This window comes from Somniosus microcephalus, chromosome 15, assembly GCF_052327205.1.
Source record: "Somniosus microcephalus isolate GS21.2 chromosome 15, FLI_Smic_1.0, whole genome shotgun sequence".
Classification (NCBI taxonomy): Eukaryota; Metazoa; Chordata; class Chondrichthyes; order Squaliformes; family Somniosidae; genus Somniosus; species Somniosus microcephalus.
The window spans coordinates 4815650-4838223 of NC_141001.1; the positions used below are offsets into that span (position 1 = coordinate 4815650).

Genomic DNA, 22574 nt, shown 5'->3' on the forward strand with positions numbered 1-22574 from the left:
ACATCCTTGTTCCTGTACTCGAACCCTCTCGCTACGAAGGCCAACATACCATTTGCCTTCTTAACCGCCTGCTTACCTTCAGCGATTGGTGCACAAGAACACCCAGGTCTCTTTGCACTTCCCCTTCTCCCAATCTATTGCCGTTCAAATAATAATCTGCCTTTCTGTTTTTGCCACCAAAGTGGATAACCTCACATTTATCCACATTATAGTGCATTTGCCATGTTTCTGCCCAATCACCCAACCTGTCCAAATCGTACTGGAGTTTCACGACATCCTCCTCACAGCATACCCTCCCACCCAGCTTTGTGTCGTCTGCAAATTTGGAGATATTACATCCAATTCCCTCGTCCAGATCATTAATATATATTGTGAACAGCTGGGGTCCTAGGACCGATCCTTGCGGTACCCCACTAGTCACTGTCTGCCACTCGGAAAACGAACCGTTTATTCCAACTCTTTGCTTTCTATCCGCCAACCAGTTCTCTATCCAAGTCAATACCTTGCACCCAATCCCATGTGCCTTAATTTTGCACGCTAATCTCTTATGCAGGACCTTATCAAAAGCCTTCTAAAAGTCCAAATATACCACATCCACTGGTTCTCCCTTATCTATTTTACCAGTTACATCCTCAAAAAATTCCAGTAGGTTAGTCAAGCACGATTTACCTTTTGTAAATCCATGTTGACTTTGTCCGATCCCGTTACTGCTTTCCAAGTGCTCTGCTAATACATCTTTTATAATGGACGCTAGCATTTTCCCCACTACCGATGTCAGGCTTACCAGTCTATAATTCCCTGCTTTTTCTCTACCACCTTTTTTGAATAGTGGGGTAACATTAGCTACTCTCCAATCCATGGGTACTGTTCCAGAGTCTATCGAGTTCTGGAAGATGACCAGCAATGCATCTACTATTTCTAGGGCCACTTCCTTAAGTACCCTAGGATGTAGATTATCAGGCCCTGGGGATTTATCGGCCTTCAGTCCCATCAATTTTCCTAACACCATTCCCCTACAAATACTGATTTCTTTCAGTTCCACCCTTTCATCAGACCCTATGTTCCCCAGCATCTCTGGGAGGTTATTTGTGTCCTCCTTTGTGAAGACAGAACCAAAATATGTATTTAGTTGGTCTGCCATTTCTTTGTTCCCCATTATAAATTCCCCCGATTCTGACTGCAAGGGACCTACGCTTGACTTCACTAATCTTTTTCTCTTCACATATCTATAAAAGCTTTTACAGTCAGTTTTTATGTTCCCTGCTAGCTTACTCTCATATTCTATTTTCCCTTTCTTAATTAATCCCTTTGTCCTCCTTTGTTGAATCCTAAGCTGCTCCCAATCCTCAGGATTATTGCTTTTTCTGGCCAATTTATATGTCCTCTCCTTGGATCTTATGCTATCCCTAATTTCCCTTGTTAGCCACGGTTGAGTCACCTTTTTTGTTTTATTTTTATGCCAAACTGGGATCAACAAATTCTGTAGTTCATCCATTCGGTCTTTGAATGTTTGCCATTGCCTATCCACCGTCAACCCTTTGAGTGACATTCCCCAATCAATCCTACCCAACTCGCTCCTCAGACCATCGTAGTTTCCTTTATTTAAATTTAGGACCCTAGTCTCTGAATCAACTACTTCATTCTCCATCTTAATGAAGAATTCGATCATATTATGATCGCTCCGACCCAAGGGGCCTCGTACAACAAGATTGCTAATTAATCCTTTCTCGTTACATAATACCCAGTCTAAGATGGCCTGATCTCTGGTTGGTTCCTCGACATATTGGTCCAGGAAACCATCCTGTAAACACTCCAGGAATTCCTCCTCCACAGTATTGTTACTAATTTGGTTAGCCCAATCTATATGTAGATTAAAGTCACCCATGATGACTGCTGTGCCCTTATTGCACGCTTCTTTAATTTCCCTTTTAATGCCATCCCCAACCTCCGCCTTACTGTTTGGAGGTTTATATACCACTCCCACTAACATTTTCTGCCCCTTGGTACTTCTCAATTCTACCCACACAGATTCCACATCATCAGAGCTAATATCCTTCCTTACAATTGTGTTAATCCCTTCTTTAACCAGCAATGCTACCCCACCTCCCTTTCCTTTTTGCCTATCTTTCCTGAATATCGAATACCCCTGGATGTTGAGTTCCCAGCCTTGGCCTTCCTTGAGCCACGTTTCCGTAATCCCAACCAAATCATATTTGTGTACCTCTATTTGCACAGCCAATTCATCCACCTTATTACGAATGCTCCTCGCATTAAGACACAAAGCCTTCAGGCTTGTTTTTTTAACGCTCTTGGACCTATTAGTATTATTATTTACTGTGGCCACGTTTGATTTAAACCGTTGATTTCTCTGACTGCCACTTTTGTTTTTCTCCTTCCTATCTTTTGCTCTTTTCCTTGTTTCCCTTTCCTCTGTCTCCCTGCTCAGGTTCCCAACCCCCTGCCATTTTAGTTTAAACCCTCCCCCAGAGCACTAGCAAACACTCCCCCTAGGACATCGGTTCCAGCCCTGCCCAGGTGCAAACCGTCCGGTTTGAACAGGTCCCACCTCCCCCAGAACCGGTTCCAATGTCCCAGGAACTTGAATCCCTCCCCCTGGCACCATTCATCTAGCCATGTATTCATCTGAAATATCCTTCTATTTCTACTCTGACTAGCACGTGGCACTGGTAGCAATCCTGAGATTACTACCTTTGACGTCCTATTTTTTAATTTACCTCCTAACTCCCTATATTCCGCTTTTAGGACCTCATCCCGCTTTTTACCTATAACGTTGGTGCCTATATGCACCACGACAACTGGCTGTTCACCCTCCCCTTCCACGATGCTCTGCAGCCTCTGTGAGACATCCTTGACCCTTGCACCAGGGAGGCAACACACCATCCTGCAGTCTCGTTTGCGGCCGCAGAAACGCCTATCGATTCCCCTTACAATAGAATCCCCTATTACTATAGCTCTCCTGCTCTTTTTCCTCCCGTCCTGTGCAGCAGAGCCACCCCTGGTGCCAGGAAGTTGGCTGCTGCTGCTTTCCTCTGATAAGCCATCCCCCCCAACAGCACTCAGTGGTGTATCTGTTTGAGAGTGGTGTATCTGTTTGAGAGGGGGATGTCCACAGGGGACCCCTGCACTACCTGCCTGCGCCTAGTACGCTGCCTGTTGGTCACCCATTCCCTTTCTTCCTGTCCAACCTCTACCTGCGGTGTGTCCAACTCCGTAAACGTGCTATTCACGACGTCCCGAGCATCGCGAACGCTCCAGTGCGCATCCAATCGCAGCTCCAGCGCTGCAATGCGGTCTGTCAGTAGCTGCAGCTGGATGCACTTCCTGCACATGTAGTTGTCAGGGACACAGGAAGTGTCCCCGAGTTCCCACATATCGCAGGAGGAGCATACCATGTGGCCGGGCTGTCCTGCCATGACTTACCCTTTAATTAATTGAATTTAAATTAAATCAATCAATCCCACTAATTACACTACAGTTAAATGGTTTACCAACAGTCCCCGCTATACCAGAGAGACCTTAGTAACTATAAACCACAGAGTTAAAGTTTAAAAAAAAGAGAGAAATACTCACCAACCAATCACTTACCTGCTTCCTGGTGACTTCACACTTTGATTACTTTTTACCCCTCTCTCCCGCTGCTGAGTTGGTAAGCCTCGCTCACTGCCGCCGCTTTTAAACCCGCCGCGCTCGCTGTTCTACACACAGGTCCGCTCTGGTCGGGCCTCGCTCACTGCCGCCACTTTTAAACCCGCCGTGCTCGCTGTTCTACACACAGGTCTGTTCTGGTTGGGCCTCGCTCACTGCCGCCGCTTTCAAACCCGTCGCGCTCGCTGTTCCACACACAGGTCCACTCTGGTCGGGCCTCGCTCACTGCCGCCACTTTTAAACCCGTCGCGCTCACTGTTCCACACACAGGTCCGCTCTGGTCGGGCCTCGCTAACTGCCGCCGCTTTTATACCTCGCCGTGCTCGCTGTTCCACACACAGGTCCGCTCTGGTCGGGCCTCGCTCACTGCCGCCGCTTTTAAACCCGTCGCGCTCGCTGTTCTACACACAGGTCCGCTCTGGTCGGGCCTTGCTCACTGCCGCCGCTTTTAAACCCGCCACGCTCGCTGTTCCTCGCTCAGTGCCGCCGCTTTTATACCTCGCCGCGCTTCTCGCTCCACACACAGGTCCGCTCTGGTCGGGCCGCGCTCACTGCCGCCGCTTTTATACGTCGCCGTGCTCCTCGCTCCACACACAGGTCTGCTCTGGTCGGGCCTCGCTCACTGCCGCCGCTTTTATACCTCGCCGTGCTTCTCGCTCCACACACAGGTCCGCTCTGGTCGGGCCTCGCTCACTGCCGCCGCTTTTATACCTCGCCGCGCTCCTCGCTCCACACAGGTCCGCTCTGGTCGGGCCTCGCTCACTGCCGCCGCTTTTATACCTCGCCGTGCTCCTCGCTCCACACACAGGTCCGCTCTGGTCGGGCCGCGCTCACTGCCGCCGCTTTTATACCTCGCCGTGCTCCTCGCTCCACACACAGGTCCGCTCTGGTCGGGCCTCGCTCACTGCCGCCGCTTTTATACCTCGCCGTGCTCCTCGTTCCACACACAGGTCCGCTCTGGTCGGGCCTCGCTCACTGCCGCCGCTTGTATACCTCGCCGCGCTCCTCGCTCCACACACAGGTCCGCTCTGGTCGGGCCGCGCTCACTGCCGCCGCTTTTATACCTCACCGCGCTCCTCGCTCCACACACAGGTCCGCTCTGGTCGGGCCTCGCTCACTGCCGCCGCTTTTATACCTCGCCGCGCTCCTCGCTCCACACACAGGTCCGCTCTGGTCGGGCCTCGCTCACTGCCGCCGCTTTTATACCTCGCCGCGCTCGCTGTTCCACACACAGGTCCGCTCTGGTCGGGCCTCGTTCACTGCCGCCGCTTTTATACCTCGCCGCGCTCCTCGCTCCACACACAGGTCCACTCTGGTCGGGCCTCGCTCACTGCCGCCGCTTTTATACCTCGCCGCGCTCCTCGCTCCACACACAGGTCCGCTCTGGTCGGGCCACGCTCACTGCCGCCGCTTTTATACCTCTCCTCGCTCCACACACAGGTCCGCTCTGGTCGGGCCACGCTCACTGCCGCCGCTTTTATACCTCTCCTCGCTCCACACACAGGTCCGCTCTGGTCGGGCCTCGCTCACTGCCGCTGCTTTTATACCTCGCCGTGCTCCTCGTTCCACACACAGGTCCGCTCTGGTCGGGCCTCGCTCACTGCCGCCGCTTGTATACCTTGCCGCGCTCCTCGCTCCACACACGGGTCCGCTCTGGTCGGGCCGCGCTCACTGCCGCCGCTTTTATACCTCACAGCGCTCCTCGCTCCACACACAGGTCCGCTCTGGTCGGGCCTCGCTCACTGCCGCCGCTTTTATACCTCGCCGCGCTCCTCGCTCCACACACAGGTCCGCTCTGGTCGGGCCTCGCTCACTGCCGCCGCTTTTATACCTCGCCGCGCTTGCTGTTCCACACACAGGTCCGCTCTGGTCGGGCCTCGCTCACTGCCGCCGCTTTTATACCTCGCCCTGCTCCTCGCTCCACACACGGGTCCGCTCTGGTCGGGCCTCGCTCACTGCCGCCGCTTTTATACCTCGCCGCGTTCCTCGCTCCACACACAGGTCCGCTCTGGTCGGGCCTCGCTCACTGCCGCCGCTTTTATACCTCGCCGCGCTCCTCGCTCCACACACAGGTCCGCTTTATGAAAGGGGAAATCGTGTTTGACAAACTTACTGGAGTTTTTTGAGGATATAACTGGTAGAATAGATAAGGAAGAACCAGTGGATGTGGTGTATATGGATTTTCAGAAGGTCTTTGATAAAGTCCCATATAAGAGGTTAGTGTGCAAAATTAAAGCACATGGGATTGTGGCATGGATTGAAAATTGGTTAACAGACAAGAAACAGAGAGTAGGAATAAATGGGTCTTTTTCGGGGTGACAGGCGGTGACTAGTGGGGTACCGCAGGGATCAGTGCTTGGGCCCCAGCTATTCACAATATATATCAATGATTTGGATGAGGGAACCAAATGTAATATTTCCAAGTTTGCTGACGACACAAAACTAGGTGGGATTGTGACGTGTGAGGAGGATGCAAAGAGGCTTCAAGGTGATTTAGACAAGTTGAGTGAGTGGGCAAATACATGGCAGATGCAGTATAACGTGGATAAATGTGAAGTTATCCACTTCGGTAGGAAAAACAGAAAGGCAGAGTATTATTTAAATGGTGATAGATTGGGAAATGTTGATGTACAGAGGGACCTGAGTGTCCTTGTACACCAGTCACTGAAAGCAAACATGCAGGTGCAGCAAGCAGTTAGGAAGGCAAATGATATGTTGGCCTTCATTACAAGAGGATTTGAGTACAGGAGCAAGGATGTCTTACTACAGTTATACAGGGCCTTGGTGAGACCACACCTGGAGTACTGTGTGCAGTTTTGGTCTCCTTACCTAAGAAAGGATATACTTGCCATAGAGGGAGTGCAGCGAAGGTTCACCAGACTGATTCCTGGGATGGCAGGGCTGTCGTATGAGGAGAGATTGGGTCGACTAGGCCTGTATTCACTAGAGTTCAGAAGAATGAGAGGGGATCTCATTGAAACGTATAAAATTCTGACAGGGCTAGACAGACTGGTTGCAGGGAGGATGTTTCCCCTTGGTGGGTTGTTCTACAACGAGGGGTCACAGTCTCAGGATACGGGGTAGGACATTTAGGACTGAGATGAGATATTTCTTCACTCGGAGGGTGGTGAACCTGTGGAATTCTCTACCACAGAAGGCTGTGGAGGCCAAGACACTGAATATATTTAAGAAGGAGATAGATTTGTAGACACAAAAGGCATCAAGGGGTATGGGGAGAGAGCGGGAATTTGGTATTGAGATAGAGGATCAGCCATGATCATATTGAATGGCGGAGCAGGCTTGAATGGCCGACTCCTGCTCCTATTTTCTATGTTTCTATGTCCCAAGGCGCTTCACAGGAGTGTCATAAGACAAAAAATTGATACCGAACCACAAGAAATTAGGACAGATGACCAAAAGCTCGGTCAAAGAGGAAGGTTTTAAGGAGCGTCGTAAAGGATGAAAGAGGGAGGTAGAGAGGCGGAGAGGTTTAGAGGAGGAGTTCCAGAGCTTAGAGCCTTGGCAGCTGAAGGCACGGCCGGCGATGGTTGAGCGATTATAATCAGGGGTGCTCAAGAGGGCAGAATTTGAGGAGCGCAGATATCTCGGGGTTGTGGGGCTGAAGACCACCCAGAGAGTGATGAACCTGTGGAATTCTCTACCAAAGAAGGCAGTAGAGGCCAATTCATTAAATATATTCAAGAAGGAGTTGGATATATTTCTTAAGGTTAAAGGGATCAAGGGATATGGGGAGAAGGCAGAGACAGGGTACTGAATTTGGATGATCAGCCATGATCTCATTGAATGGCGGAGCAGGCTCGAGGGGCCGAATGACCTACTCCTGCTCCTATCTTCTATGTTTCTATGAAGGAGGTTACAGAGTTAGGAAGGGCCGAGGCCACGGAGGGATTTGTAAACAAGGATGAGAATTTTGAAATCAAGGCGTTGCTTAACTGGGAGCCAATGTAGGTCAGCGAGCAGAGGGGTGATGGGCAAATGGGACTTGGTGCGAGTTAGGACATGGGCAGCCGAGTTTTGGATGACCTCAAGTTTACATAGGGTAGAATGTGGGAGGCCAGCATTGAAATAGTCAAGTCTATAGGTAACAAAGGCATGGATGCGGGTTTCAGCAGCAGATGAGCATTGGCGGTGCGGAGACGGGCAATGTTACAGAGGTGGAAATAGGTGGTCTTAGTTATGCCGCTGATATATGGTCGGAAGCTTACTTCAGGGTCAAATATGACACCAAGGTTGCGAACAGTCTGGTTCAGCCTCAGACAAATGCTAGGGAGAGGGATGGAGTCGGTGGCTAGGGAATGGAATTTGTGGCCCTAACTCCAGCTACTGAAGGGAGAGTCTGTTGTGATCCTGGTTTTCTGTGCAGACTATAATAGATCTGGTGTTGCTTCTCTCTAACCAGGTGTGTTTGACCCAGCTTTGATTGGAGACAAGCCCAAGTGGTACGCCCATCAGCTTCAGCCCATTTATTACCGTGTCTATGACAGTAACTCTCAGCTTGCCGAGGCCCTCAACATTCCCATCGAGAAAGACGATGGCTCCGAACCGACAGACGACAGGTTAGTGTGGATCTGAGCGGGAATGTAACCACCCCCCCACTGACTGCATGCGAAGCCCCAGGGAGCAGATTGGACTGGTAACTTGTCCAAGGATTCAGTTGACACAAAAAGCAACCTAGAAATTTGAAAAACAAAAATCTGGACAGTCAGCAGGTCAGGCAGCACCTGTGATGAAACGGTCTTCATTTAGTCAAACCTTGGTACTTGGGGTGCGGTTCCCCCCCCCCCACCCCCCAATACGCCCCCTCCAGCCTGCTCTGCCTTTCAATAAGATCATGGCTGAACTTCTTCAACTCCACTTTCCCGCCCAATTCCAATAGTGCCCAAAAATCTATGAATCTCAGTCCTGAATATACTCGTCGACTGAGCTTCCACAGCCCTCTGAGATAGGGAATTTTAAGGAAGTGGCCCTAGAAATAGTAGATGCATTGCTGATCATCTTCCAACATTCGATGGAATCTGGAACAGTTCCCATGGATTGGAGGGTAGCCAATGTTACCCCACTATTCAAAAAAGGTGGTAGAGAGAAAACGGGGAATTACAGACCGGTAAGCCTGACATCGGTAGTGGGGAAAATGCTAGAGTCCATTATAAAAGATGTAATAGCAGAGCACTTGGAAAACAGTGACAGGATCGGACAAAGTCAACATGGATTTACAAAAGGTAAATCGTGCTTGATTAATCTACTGGAATTTTTTGAGGATGTAACTGGTAAAATAGATAAAGGAGAACCAGTGGATGTGGTGTATTTGGACTTTCAGAAGGCTTTCGATAAGGCCCCGCATAAGAGATTAGCGTGTAAAGTTAAGGCACATGGGATTGGGGGCAAGGTATTGACTTGGATAGAGAACTGGTTGGCAGACAGAAAGCAAAGAGTTGGAATAAACGGGTCTTTTTCCGAGTGGCAGGCAGTGACTAGTGGGGTACCGCAGGGATCGGTCCTTGGACCCCAGCTATTCACAATATATATTAATGATCTAGACAAGGGAACTAGATGTAATATCTCCAAGTTTGCAGACGACACAAAGCTGGGTGGGCATGTGTGCTGTGAGGAGGATGCCGAGAAAGTCCAGGATGATTTGGATAGGTTGGGTGATTGGGCAGAAGCATGGCAGATGCAATATAACGTGGATAAATGCGAGGTTATCCACTTTGGTGGCAAAAACAGGAAGGCAGATTATTATCTGAATGGCGATAGATTGGGAGAAGGGGAAGTGCAACGAGACCTGGGTGTCCTTGTGCACCAGTCACTGAAGACAAGCATGCAGGTGCAGCAGACGGTTAAGAAGGCAAATGGTATGTTGGCCTTCGTAGTGAGAGGGTTTGAGTACAGGAACTTGCTGCAGTTGTACAGGGCCTTGGTGAGACCACATCTTGAGTATTGTGTGCAGTTTTGGTCGTCTTATCTGAGGAAGGATGTTCTTGCCATGGAAGGAGTTCAACGAAGATTCACCAGGCTCATACATGGGATGGCAGGAATGACGTATGAGGAGAGATTGGGTCGATTGGGCTTATACTCGCTGGAGTTTAGAAGAATGAGAGGGGATCTCATTGAAAGTTACAAAATTCTGACAGGACTGGACAGACTAGATGCAGGAAGGATGTTCCCGATGGTCGGGGAGTCCAGAACCAGGGGTCACAGTCTAAGGATAAGGGGTAGGCCATTTAGGACAGAAATGAGGAGGAATTTCGTCACCCAGAGAGTGGTGAACCTGTGGAATTCTCTACCACAGAAGGCAGTAGAGGCCAATTCATTAAATATATTCAAGAAGGAGTTGGATATATTTCTTAAGGCTAAAGGTATCAAGGGGTATGGGGGGAAAGCAGGGACCGGGTACTGAATTTGGATGATCAGCCATGATCGCATTGAATGGCGGAGCAGGCTCAAGGGGCCGAATGGCCTACTCCTACTCCTGCTCCTATCTTCTATGTTTACAGATTCACAACCGTCTGAGTGAAGAAATTTCTCCATATCTCAGTCCTAAATGGGTGACCCCTTATCCTGAGGCTGTGACCCCTCGTTCTAGACTCACCAGCCAGAGGAAGCAACCTCTCGGCATCTACCCTGTCAAGCCCTGTAAGAATTTTATCTGTTTCAATTAGATCACTTCTCATTCTTCTAAACTTGAGAGAATATAGACCTAATCTACTCAATCTCTCATAGGACAACCCTGTCATCCCAGGAATCCATCTAGTCAACCGGCTTTTTTCCTCCACCAGGTTCCTGGACCACTCAAGCTGATTTTTCATACTCCCCTTTCTATCTGACCTTCTTTATCTATTCACACACTCTTAGGCCGCAAGTTTTATTCCCTTGGGGTGGATTTGGAGGTGGGTCTGTCGGAGAAATTGTGGGCGGGCTGCAAACCTGCCTCCATGCCGCTTTTACGCAACTTTCGGAAGTGTCAGGTCAGCGACTCCAGAACTGACCCGACACCAAACGGCGGGACAGGTTGTTAAAGCAGTTAACAGGTCGTTAACTGCCTGGTTAATCCTATTTTAAAGGGCTGATCACATTTTCATGATTTTTCAAGATGCTGCCCGCTTTCATCAGAGGCCTGGTGAATGGAGGCGTGTTCACCTCGGACCTCAATAGTTGACAGCTGCTCGAGCAGCTTTAAAGCGGTCCTGCAATGTCTCATTCTTTCACATGCCACATCTTAGTGGCTTGAGGTTTGGCAGACATTTTGGTGCGGAACTAATCTTGAGTGTTGAGTCTGACATCCACCTGCTGCGTCAGCTCCTTGGAACACCCTCTGGCACTTCGTCTGAGCGCTCACAACCTCCATTCCTTGACTGGGATATCTACCAGCTAAGGGATCCATTTATTTCCTCTCATCCTGGTCGTCGGAATCGGAGGAGCAGCAGCCGCATGGCTCAGCACAGAGCTTCCTCGGAAGCGGAGGACGACGAGGAGGAGGAGGAGGGAGGAGCTGCGCCTTCCGGGCCCTGTTGTGACCAATGCAGCATCCTTCCAGTTCACTGCTGCCCGTCAAGCAAGGGCTGCACTCTTCCATGCCACATTCGCATAAGTTTACTATTCAATCATAGGTGGCTACCATATGGCTCTCTGATTGTAGGCGACTTTCCTCCAACGTCATATATCATCTCTGCTATAACCGGTTATTTCCGATCACTTTCACCATCATCATTCCAAAGGCAAGTCACCCTGAGCCCTCAATGCACATTTGCCATTTCCCAGAACACACGGCACACATTCAACTGTTTGGCATCACTATTGTTTACTACATTGACAGAAGGATAACAATGCAAACTCTTAAGTAGAAACAGAAAAATCATGACAAACCACCCAACTGAGTCCCCTTGTGACTATATGTGCTTTATCTTCCTCTTGCGCGTGCTTCTACATGGTGCTTCCCCTGTGGCTTCAGCAGATGTCGAGGCACCTTGCTCACTTTGGATGCTGCGCCTGCTTAGATGCCTTTGGCGGGCATCCTCTGGGTTTGGAAGCCTGGGAGGGCTCTGCAACAGTCTGCTCTTCCTGTGGCTGTGCAGGGGCTGAAATGGTCATCTCAGTTAGGTCTCTGAGCGAGGGCTCCACAGTGGCATGGTCATGTGGGTGCTTGGACAGGAGCCCACACTTCTTTGTTGGCTGCCACCAACATCCCTCTCATGGGTCAGTCACACTTCAGTGCTAGCAAGTGGCTGGAGAGCACCTTGCTGCACATCAGGGGGGCCATGAGGACCTGTACCTGCACTGGCAGTCCTCATAACAAGGACGTCCATGAAGCTCTGGTCTCTCTGCTCAACAGCTGCCCGTCGCTCCTCCAGAGATGACAATCTATTTTGAACAGTCACCATGTTTTCGTTACTCTGGCGACTTGCGTCCTCCATGGTGGTTGCCATCCTATCCATGGAGGATGCCATTCTATCCATGAAGGTACGTTCATGTGTCATTGTCTCCACCAAGGCAGTGTTGATGTTAGAGGTAGACTCCTCCATTCTCTGCACACTCGCACTTATCCTGGAGGCAAACCCATCCAGAGACTCCTGCACTTGTTCCTGGAGTTCCCAAACCACGCTCTTTCTGGATGGATGGCCCCAGAGGAACAGCGTCTACATGCAGCTGAGCAGAGCTAGGAGAGTCCTGCGCCCTCCGACGAGGACTCTCCAGTGCTGTCGCTGTCTCCACCATCTGCTGATGCTCACTTGTGAGCTGTGATACACCAGGTGGCAACACTACTCTAAGTCGTGAGGGCCCCGCCGAGGTTTGCGTTGCTGCACTGGTGCTGGGTGCACTGAGTCCTGGTGAAGCTGCTCCCTCAGAGGTTGCAGGTTCCTCTGAGGAGCCGTCTGGCTGTTCCTCCTGGACATGGGGAGGGGGGCGTTCGATGGTCCTGTGGGAGAGGGGGGCGTTCGATGGTCCTGTGGGAGAGGGGGGCGTTCGATGGTCTTGTGGGAGAGGGGGGCGTTCGATGGTCCTGTGGGAGAGGGGGGCGTTCGAGGGTCCTGTGGGAGAGGGGGGCGTTCGATGGTCCTGTGGGAGAGGGGGGCGTTCGATGGTCCTGTGGGAGAGGGGGGCGTTCGAGGGTCCTGTGGGAGAGGGGGGCGTTCGATGGTCCTGTGGGAGAGGGGGGCGCTCGAGGGTCCTGTGGGAGAGGGGGGCGTTCGAGGGTCCTGTGGGAGAGGGGGGCGTTCGATGGTCCTGTGGGAGAGGGGGGCGTTCGAGGGTCCTGTGGGAGAGGGGGGCGTTCGATGGTCCTGTGGGAGAGGGGGGCGTTCGATGGTCCTGTGGGAGAGGGGGGCGTTCGATGGTCCTGTGGGAGAGGGGGGCGTTCGATGGTCCTGTGGGAGAGGGGGGCGTTCGATGGTCCTGTGGGAGAGGGGGGCGTTCGATGGTCTTGTGGGAGAGGGGGGCGTTCGATGGTCCTGTGGGAGAGGGGGGCGTTCGATGGTCCTGTGGGAGAGGGGGGCGTTCGATGGTCCTGTGGGAGAGGGGGGCGTTCGATGGTCCTGTGGGAGAGGGGGGCGTTCGATGGTCCTGTGGGAGAGGGGGGCGTTCGATGGTCCTGTGGGAGAGGGGGGCGTTCGATGGTCCTGTGGGAGAGGGGGGCGTTCGATGGTCCTGTGGGAGAGGGGGGCGCTCAATGGTCCTGTGGGAGAGGGGGGCGTTCGATGGTCCTGTGGGAGAGGGGGGCGTTCGATGGTCCTGTGGGAGAGGGGGGCGTTCGATGGTCCTGTGGGAGAGGGGGGCGTTCGATGGTCCTGTGGGAGAGGGGGGCGTTCGATGGTCCTGTGGGAGTGTAAAGGCACGAGTCAGACACCTGATTTTGATGTAACAGACACATCCTTTTGTGCAGATGATACAAAGCGAATCTCTATGAACATCATATGCCATTGCAGTCAATCATTAAATCTAAATGAGAGGGATGAAGCTCTGTTCTGTCACCAGATTCGTCTAGTGTCCCCGTCTATCCATCGCCCACTTCCAGATCCTCGCCACCTCCGACGATTTTGTGCGCAGCCTGCTCAGCACTTGTCAATGTTGCAAGGGTTGGTGTGATCCTCCTGTCTGTGTTCGCTCCCTCTTCTATTGTGGGCTATCTTTTCCTGCAAGGTGGGACACAAGCGGAGTTTCAACCACAGTGATGGAGTGAGCATGAAGAATCCCTAACATAGATGCTTAGAGGGAGACCAAATGGAGTGAGGTGCCAAGAGGGAGCTAGCTCCCTGTGCGTTGTTAGTTGTTGTCAATGCATAATAGTGAGTGCGAGTCTGAGGGGTGCATAGGCAGGATGGTGAAGTGATTCAATACAGAGAGAGAGATGGATAGGTAAGGGAGTAAGGGTAAGGTGGGATGTGAAGAAGCAGGCTTACAAAGCAGAGTGCTGGTGATGAGAAGAGAAGGGAAGCAGATTGAAGGTAAGTGATGGGATACTCACTTTTGCTGATCGCAGAAGATCATTAAAGCGTTTCTTGCACTGGACCCAGGTGCGTGAACAAACGGACCTTGCGCTGACCTCCTCAGCAATGCGCAGTTAGACTGCCTTGGTTTGCTGAGGAGGCTTCCTCCAGCCTTCGGGAGGGAACAGAATCTCCCTGTACCCTCTAACTCCCTCCACAGGAGCTTGGAGGGAGCCCTCGGTAAAGTATGGTCCTGCCTTAGCTTTCGATTAAGTCATTGTGGCTTTCCCAGACTCCAGCAGAATCAATAAATTTAAGGCTGAGCCTGCATGGGGCCCTTAAAAACAACCGCACTAATGACATCATCAGAAGTGACTAACAGACCTGGTCCCAGTCATTGGACCGGCCAGCACATACCACTCAACTTAAGGGGCCAATTAAACTCAAATCTGAACTGGGGATCGGATGCAGCTGGCAGTGGGTCCGGACCCCGCCTACCATGCAACCCGACTCCAAACCGCCTCCTGAAATAAAATCGCGGCCTTAGTGTCTCCTATATATCTTTGATTTCTTCTGTTTCTTTCATTTTTCCGCCTCTAGTCTCCTAACAACAACAACTTGCATCTATATAGCACCTATAACATAGTAAAAAGTCCCAAGGCGCTTCACAGGAGTGTTATCGGACAACATTTGACACCGAGCCACAGAAGGACAGCTTGGTCAAAGAGGTAGGTTTTAAGGAGCATCTTAAAGGAGGAGAGAGAGGCAGCGACATTTAGGGAGGAAATTTCAGAGCTCGGGGCCTCGGCAGCTAAAGGCATGGCCACCAATTGTGGAGCAATGAAAATCGGGGATGCGCAAGAGGCCAGAACTGGAGGAGCGCAGAGATCGCAGAGGGTTGTAGGGCTGGAGGAGGTTACAGAGATAGGGAAGGGCAAGGCCATGGAGGCATGAGAACTTTAAAATCGAGGTGCTGCCGGACCAGGAGTCAATGTCAGTCAGCAAGGCCACGGTGATGGGTGAACGGGACTTGGTGCAAGTTAGGATACGGGCAGCAGAGTTTTGGATGAGCTAAAGTCACTTCTGCCGTTTAGTCATCATCTCCTGTTGCCCACCCAAGCACTTTACAGATCTTTCTCTATCTTTTCCAGCATGTGGCCTTGTTTTTTTCCTATTCCTTTCCCCCCTTGTTCTGTTCCTTTTGAAATGCTGTTTGTCCATGGTATCATCCAGCCCTTAAGAAGAGTCTATGATCGGAAACATTGGCTGAGTTCCGTCTCTCCACAGCTGCTGCTTGACGTGCTGAGTGTGTCCAACTGGTTTTGTTGTTAACAGGTTTCCTTGACTTGCGCTCCCCTGTCGGCTGTGCTGCTGGTGATGTTCACCTCCTGTGTGTGTTGCTGCTAACTCTCGTCTCTATTACAGTGGTAGTGACAGCGTAGAGTACGACGACTCCAGCTCCTCCTACTCCTCCCTGGGCGACTTTGTGAGTGAGATGATGAAGTGCGACATCAAAGGGGACACGCCCAGTGAGTACCCAACGTGACAACATTAATACCCGTGCACTCAGCACCCCAAGGGCAAGTGAGCGCCTGCAGCCTGCTGCATAGGAGCAGCGATACTGCCACACATCAGGTGCTCTCCACCACGTCTGCGCTGCTGTGTGTGCTGCGCGTTTCACGCCAATTCCAGCGCACATTGCCAGCCTGCCATGGGTAAAGGAGGAAATAGCACAGTTATGGAATTGGAGATTTATAGACTGCAAAGGGATTTGATGAAACTTATTCAGGTCAATTATTCACTGTGGTAATGGGCTCGTGTGTTAGAAATGAGGAAGGGAAGTCAGGAGAAACTTGCTCACCCAAAGGGAAATTAAGTTAATGGGATTCCCTAACCTGGAAGGCCATGGCAGTGGCCATAGTAAATGGGGTCAAAAGACAAGTAGATGTGTTCTGGAGAGAGGAGGTGTTTGAGAAGGTGGGAACGAGGGATGTGAGGAGAAGGTGGGGTCGAGGGATGTGGGGGAGAAGGTGGGGTCGAGGGATGTGGGGGAGAAGGTGGGGTCGAGGGACTGGGGGAGAAGGTGGGGTCGAGGGACGTGGGAAGAAGGTGGGGTCGAGGGACGTGGGGAGAAGGTGGGGTCGAGGGACGTGGGGAGAAGGGGGTCGAGGGATGTGGGGGAGAAGGTGGGGTCGAGGGATGTGGGGGAGAAGGTGGGGTCGAGGGATGTGAGGGAGAAGGTGGGGTCGAGGGATGTGACGAGAAGGTGGGGTCGAGGGATGTGGGGGAGAAGGTGGGGTTGAGGGATGTGGGGGAGAAGGTGGGGTCGAGGGATGTGGGGGAGAAGGTGGGGTCGAGGGATGTGGGGGAGAAGGTGGGGTCGAGGGACGTGGGGAGAAGGGGTCGAGGGACGTGGGGAGAAGGTGGGGTCGAGGGAAGTGGGGAGAAGGTGGGGTCGAGGGACGTGGGGAGAAGGTGGGGTCGAGGGACGTGGGGAGAAGGTGGGGTTGAGGGATTGGGGAGAAGGTGGGGTCGAGGGATGTGGGGAGAAGGTGGGGTCGAGGGACGTGGGGAGAAGGTGGGGTCGAGGGACGTGGGGAGAAGGGGTCGAGGGACGTGGGGAGAAGGTGGGGTCGAGGGATGTGGGGAGAAGTTGGGGTCGAGGGACGTGGGGAGAAGGTGGGGTCGAGGGATGTGGGGAGAAGGTGGGGTCGAGGGATGTGGGGAGAAGGTGAGGTTGAGGGATTGGGGAGAAGGTGGGGTCGAGGGATGTGGGGAGAAGGTGGGGTCGAGGGATGTGGGGAGAAGGTGGGGTCGAGGGATTGGGGAGAAGGTGGGGTCGAGGGACGTGGGGAGAAGGTGGGGTCGAGGGACGTGGGGAGAAGGTGGGGTCGAGGGACGTGGGGAGAAGGTGGGGTCGAGGGACGTGGGGAGAAGGTGGGGTCGAGGGAAGTGGGGAGAAGGTGGGGTCGAGGGACGTGGGGAGAAGGTGGGGTCGAGGGACGTGGGGAGAAGGTGGGGTTGAGGGATTGGGGAGAAGGTGGGGTCGAGGGATGTGGGGAGAAGGTGGGGTCGAGGGACGTGGGGAGAAGGGGTCGAGGGACATGGGGAGAAGGTGGGGTCGAGGGATGTGGGGAGAAGTTGGGGTCGAGGGACGTGGGGAGAAGGTGGGGTCGAGGGATGTGGGGAGAAGGTGGGGTCGAGGGATGTGGGGAGAAGGTGAGGTTGAGGGATTGGGGAGAAGGTGGGGTCGAGGGATGTGGGGAGAAGGTGGGGTCGAGGGATGTGGGGAGAAGGTGGGGTCGAGGGACGTGGGGAGAAGGTGGGGTCGAGGGACGTGGGGAGAAGGTGGGGTCGAGGGACGTGGGGAGAAGGTGGGGTCGAGGGACGTGGGGAGAAGGTGGGGTCGAGGGACGTGGGGCGAAGGTGGGGTCGAGGGACGTGGGGAGAAGGTGGGGTCGAGGGATGTGGGGAGAAGGTGGGGTCGAGGGATGTGGGGAGAAGGTGGGGTCGAGGGACGTGGGGAGAAGGTGGGGTCGAGGGACGTGGGGAGAAGGTGGGGTCGAGGGACGTGGGGGAGAAGGTGGGGTCGAGGGATGTGGGGAGAAGGTGGGGTCGAGGGATGTGGGGGAGAAGGTGGGGTCGAGGGATGTGGGGAGAAGGTGAGGTCGAGGGATGTGGGGAGAAGGTGGGGTCGAGGGATGTGGGGAGAAGGTGGGGTCGAGGGATGTGGGGAGAAGGTGGGGTCGAGGGATTGGGGAGAAGGTGGGGTCGAGGGATGTGGGGAGAAGGTGGGGTCGAGGGATGTGAGGAGAAGGTGGGGTCGAGGGATGTGAGGAGAAGGTGGGGTCGAGGGACGTGGGGCGAAGGTGGGGTCGAGGGACGTGAGGAGAAGGTGGGGTCGAGGGATGTGGGGGAGAAGGTGGGGTCGAGGGATGTGGGGGAGAAGGTGGGGTCGAGGGACGTGGGGAGAAGGTGGGGTCGAGGGATTGGGGAGAAGGTGGGGTCGAGGGATGTGGGGAGAAGGTGGGGTCGAGGGATGTGGGGGAGAAGGTGGGGTCGAGGGACGTGGGGAGAAGGTGGGGTCGAGGGATTGGGGAGAAGGTGGGGTCGAGGGATGTGGGGAGTAGGTGGGGTCGAGGGATGTGGGGGAGAAGGTGGGGTCGAGGGATGTGGGGGAGAAGGTGGGGTCGAGGGACGTGGGGAGAAGGTGGGGTCGAGGGATTGGGGAGAAGGTGGGGTCGAGGGATGTGGGGAGAAGGTGGGGTCGAGGGACGTGAGGAGAAGGTGGGGTCGAGGGATGTGGGGAGAAGGTGGGGTCGAGGGACGTGGGGTCGAGGGACGTGGGGAGAAGGGGTCGAGGGACGTGGGGAGAAGGTGGGGTCGAGGGATGTGGGGGAGAAGGTGGGGTCGAGGGATGTGGGGGAGAAGGTGGGGTCGAGGGACGTGGGGAGAAGGTGGGGTCGAGGGATGTGGGGGAGAAGGTGGGGTCGAGGGATGTGGGGGAGAAGGTGGGGTCGAGGGATGTGGGGAGAAGGTGGGGTCGAGGGACGTGGGGAGAAGGTGGGGTCGAGGGACGTGGGGAGAAGGTGGGGTCGAGGGACGTGGGGAGAAGGGGTCGAGGGACGTGGGGAGAAGGTGGGGTCGAGGGACGTGGGGAGAAGGTGGGGTCGAGGGACGTGGGGAGAAGGTGGGGTCGAGGGACGTGGGGAGAAGGTGGGGTCGAGGGACGTGGGGAGAAGGTGGGGTCGAGGGACGTGGGGAGAAGGTGGGGTCGAGGGATGTGGGGAGAAGGTGGGGTCGAGGGACGTGGGGGAGAAGGTGGGGTCGAGGGACGTGGAGAGAAGGGGTCGAGGGACGTGGGGAGAAGGTGGGGTCGAGGGATGTGGGGAGAAGGTGGGGTCGAGGGATGTGGGGAGAAGGTGGAGTCGAGGGATGTGGGGAGAAGGTGGGGTCGAGGGATGTGACGAGAAGGTGGGGTCGAGGGATGTGGGGGAGAAGGTGGGGTCGAGGGATGTGGAGAGAAGGTGGGGTCGAGGGACGTGGAGAGAAGGGGTCGAGGGACGTGGGGAGAAGGTGGGGTCGAGGGACGTGGGGGAGAAGGTGGGGTCGAGGGACGTGGGGGAGAAGGTGGGGTCGAGGGACGTGGGGGAGAAGGTGGGGTCGAGGGACGTGGGGCGAAGGTGGGGTCGAGGGATGTGAGGAGAAGGTGGGGTCGAGGGATGTGGGGAGAAGGTGGGGTCGAGGGATGTGACGAGAAGGTGGGGTCGAGGGATGTGGGGGAGAAGGTGGGGTCGAGGGACGTGGAGAGAAGGGGTCGAGGGACGTGGGGAGAAGGTGGGGTCGAGGGACGTGGAGAGAAGGGGTCGAGGGACGTGGGGAGAAGGTGGGGTCGAGGGACGTGGGGCGAAGGTGGGGTCGAGGGATGTGAGGAGAAGGTGGGGTCGAGGGATGTGGGGGAGAAGGTGGGGTCGAGGGACGTGGGGAGAAGGTGGGGTCGAGTGACGTGGAGAGAAGGGGTCGAGGGACGTGGGGAGAAGGTGGGGTCGAGGGATGTGGGGAGAAGGTGGGGTCGAGGGACGTGGGGAGAAGGTGGGGTCGAGGGACGTGGGGAGAAGGTGGGGTCGAGGGACGTGGGGGAGAAGGTGGGGTCGAGGGACGTGGGGCGAAGGTGGGGTCGAGGGATGTGAGGAGAAGGTGGGGTCGAGGGATGTGGGGAGAAGGTGGGGTCGAGGGACGTGGGGCGAAGGTGGGGTCGAGGGATGTGAGGAGAAGGTGGGGTCGAGGGATGTGGGGAGAAGGTGGGGTCGAGGGATGTGACGAGAAGGTGGGGTCGAGGGACGTGGGGAGAAGGTGGGGTCGAGGGATGTGGGGAGAAGGTGGGGTCGAGGGATGTGGGGAGAAGGTGGGGTCGAGGGATGTGGGGAGGTGGGGTCGAGGGACGTGGGGGAGAAGGTGGGGTCGAGGGTTGTGGGGGAGAAGGTGGGGTCGAGGGATGTGGGGAGAAGGTGGGGTCGAGGGACGTGGGGAGAAGGTGGGGTCGAGGGACGTGGGGAGAAGGTGGGGTCGAGGGACGTGGGGAGAAGGTGGGGTCGAGGGATGTGGGGAGAAGGTGGGGTCGAGGGATGTGGGGAGAAGGTGGGGTCGAGGGACGTGGGGAGAAGGTGGGGTCGAGGGACGTGGGGAGAAGGTGGGGTCGAGGGATGTGGGGAGAAGGTGGGGTCGAGGGATGTGACGAGAAGGTGGGGTCGAGGGACGTGGGGAGAAGGTGGGGTCGAGGGATGTGGGGAGAAGGTGGGGTCGAGGGATGTGGGGAGAAGGTGGGGTCGAGGGATGTGGGGGAGAAGGTGGGGTCGAGGGACGTGGAGAGAAGGTGGGGTCGAGGGACGTGGGGAGAAGGTGGGGTCGAGGGATGTGGGGAGAAGGTGGGGTCGAGGGATGTGGGGGAGAAGGTGGGGTCGAGGGATGTGAGAAGGTGGGGTCGAGGGATGTGGGGAGAAGGTGGGGTCGAGGGATGTGGGGGAGAAGGTGGGGTCGAGGGTTGTGGGGGAGAAGGTGGGGTCGAGGGACGTGGGGAGAAGGTGGGGTCGAGGGATGTGGGGAGAAGGTGGGGTCGAGGGATGTGGGGAGAAGGTGGGGTCGAGGGATGTGGGGAGGTGGGGTCGAGGGACGTGGGGGAGAAGGTGGGGTCGAGGGTTGTGGGGGAGAAGGTGGGGTCGAGGGATGTGGGGAGAAGGTGGGGTCGAGGGACGTGGGGGAGAAGGTGGGGTCGAGGGTTGTGGGGGAGAAGGTGGGGTCGAGCGATGTGGGGAGAAGGTGGGGTCGAGGGACGTGGGGAGAAGGTGGGGTCGAGGGACGTGGGGAGAAGGGGTCGAGGGACGTGGGGAGAAGGTGGGGTCGAGGGATGTGGGGGAGAAGGTGGGGTCGAGGGACGTGGGGAGAAGGTGGGGTCGAGGGACGTGGGGAGAAGGTGGGGTCGAGGGACGTGGGGAGAAGGTGGGGTCGAGGGATGTGGGGAGAAGGTGGGGTCGAGGGACGTGGGGGAGAAGGTGGGCTCGAGGGTTGTGGGGGAGAAGGTGGGGTCGAGGGATGTGGGGAGAAGGTGGGGTCGAGGGATGTGGGGAGAAGGTGGGGTCGAGGGATGTGGGGAGAAGGTGGGGTCGAGGGATGTGGGGAGAAGGTGGGGTCGAGGGTTGTGGGGGAGAAGGTGGGGTCGAGGGATGTGGGGAGAAGGTGGGGTCGAGGGATGTGGGGAGAAGGTGGGGTCGAGGGATGTGGGGAGAAGGTGGGGTCGAGGGACGTGGGGAGAAGGTGGGGTCGAGGGACGTGGGGAGAAGGTGGGGTCGAGGGACGTGGGGGAGAAGGTGGGGTCGAGGGTTGTGGGGGAGAAGGTGGGGTCGAGGGTTGTGGGGGAGAAGGGGTCGAGGGACGTGGAGAGAAGGTGGGGTCGAGGGACGTGGGGAGAAGGTGGGGTCGAGGGACGTGGGGAGAAGGTGGGGTCGAGGGACGTGGGGAGAAGGTGGGGTCGAGGGACGTGAGGAGAAGGTGGGGTCGAGGGACGTGGGGAGAAGGGGTCGAGGGACGTGGGGAGAAGGTGGGGTCGAGGGACGTGGGGAGAAGGTGGGGTCGAGGGACGTGGGGAGAAGGTGGGGTCGAGGGACGTGAGGAGAAGGTGGGGTCGAGGGACGTGGGGAGAAGGGGTCGAGGGACGTGGGGAGAAGGTGGGGTCGAGGGACGTGGGGAGAAGGTGGGGTCGAGGGATGTGGGGAGAAGGTGGGGTCGAGGGACGTGGGGAGAAGGTGGGGTCGAGGGACGTGGGGAGAAGGTGGGGTCGAGGGACGTGAGGAGAAGGGGTCGAGGGATGTGGGGAGAAGGTGGGGTCGAGGGATGTGGGGAGAAGGTGGGGTCGAGGGATGTGAGGAGAAGGGGTCGAGGGATGTGGGGAGAAGGTGGGGTCGAGGGACGTGAGGAGAAGGGGTCGAGGGATGTGGGGAGAAGGTGGGGTCGAGGGATGTGAGGAGAAGGGGTCGAGGGATGTGGGGAGAAGGTGGGGTCGAGGGATGTGGGGAGAAGGTGGGGTCGAGGGACGTGGGGAGAAGGTGGGGTCGAGGGACGTGGGGAGAAGGTGGGGTCGAGGGACGTGGGGAGAAGGTGGGGTCGAGGGACGTGAGGAGAAGGTGGGGTCGAGGGACGTGGGGAGAAGGGGTCGAGGGACGTGGGGAGAAGGTGGGGTCGAGGGACGTGGGGAGAAGGTGGGGTCGAGGGACGTGGGGAGAAGGTGGGGTCGAGGGATGTGAGGAGAAGGTGGGGTCGAGGGATGTGGGGAGAAGGTGGGGTCGAGGGATGTGACGAGAAGGTGGGGTCGAGGGATGTGGGGGAGAAGGTGGGGTCGAGGGACGTGGGGAGAAGGTGGGGTCGAGGGATGTGGGGAGAAGGTGGGGTCGAGGGATGTGGGGAGAAGGTGGG

The 22574-nt window shown here is 55.7% G+C and overlaps 1 protein-coding gene across 5 annotated transcripts in view; it reads left to right on the forward strand.

Moving 5' to 3' along the window:
- madd (MAP-kinase activating death domain) overlaps window positions 1-22574 on the forward strand; it is a 268175-nt gene that overhangs the window by 109639 nt on the left and 135962 nt on the right. For all 5 annotated transcript variants that reach the window (XR_015080939.1, XR_015080942.1, XR_015080941.1 and 2 more), the window contains 2 exons: window positions 8087-8243; window positions 15534-15637. Coding sequence is in view for 1 of the 5 variants with exons in the window: in XM_086007468.1 (XP_085863594.1) it covers window positions 8087-8243; window positions 15534-15637 (261 nt within the window). In the remaining 4 variants the exon portion in view is untranslated. The remainder of the gene's footprint in view (window positions 1-8086; window positions 8244-15533; window positions 15638-22574) is intronic.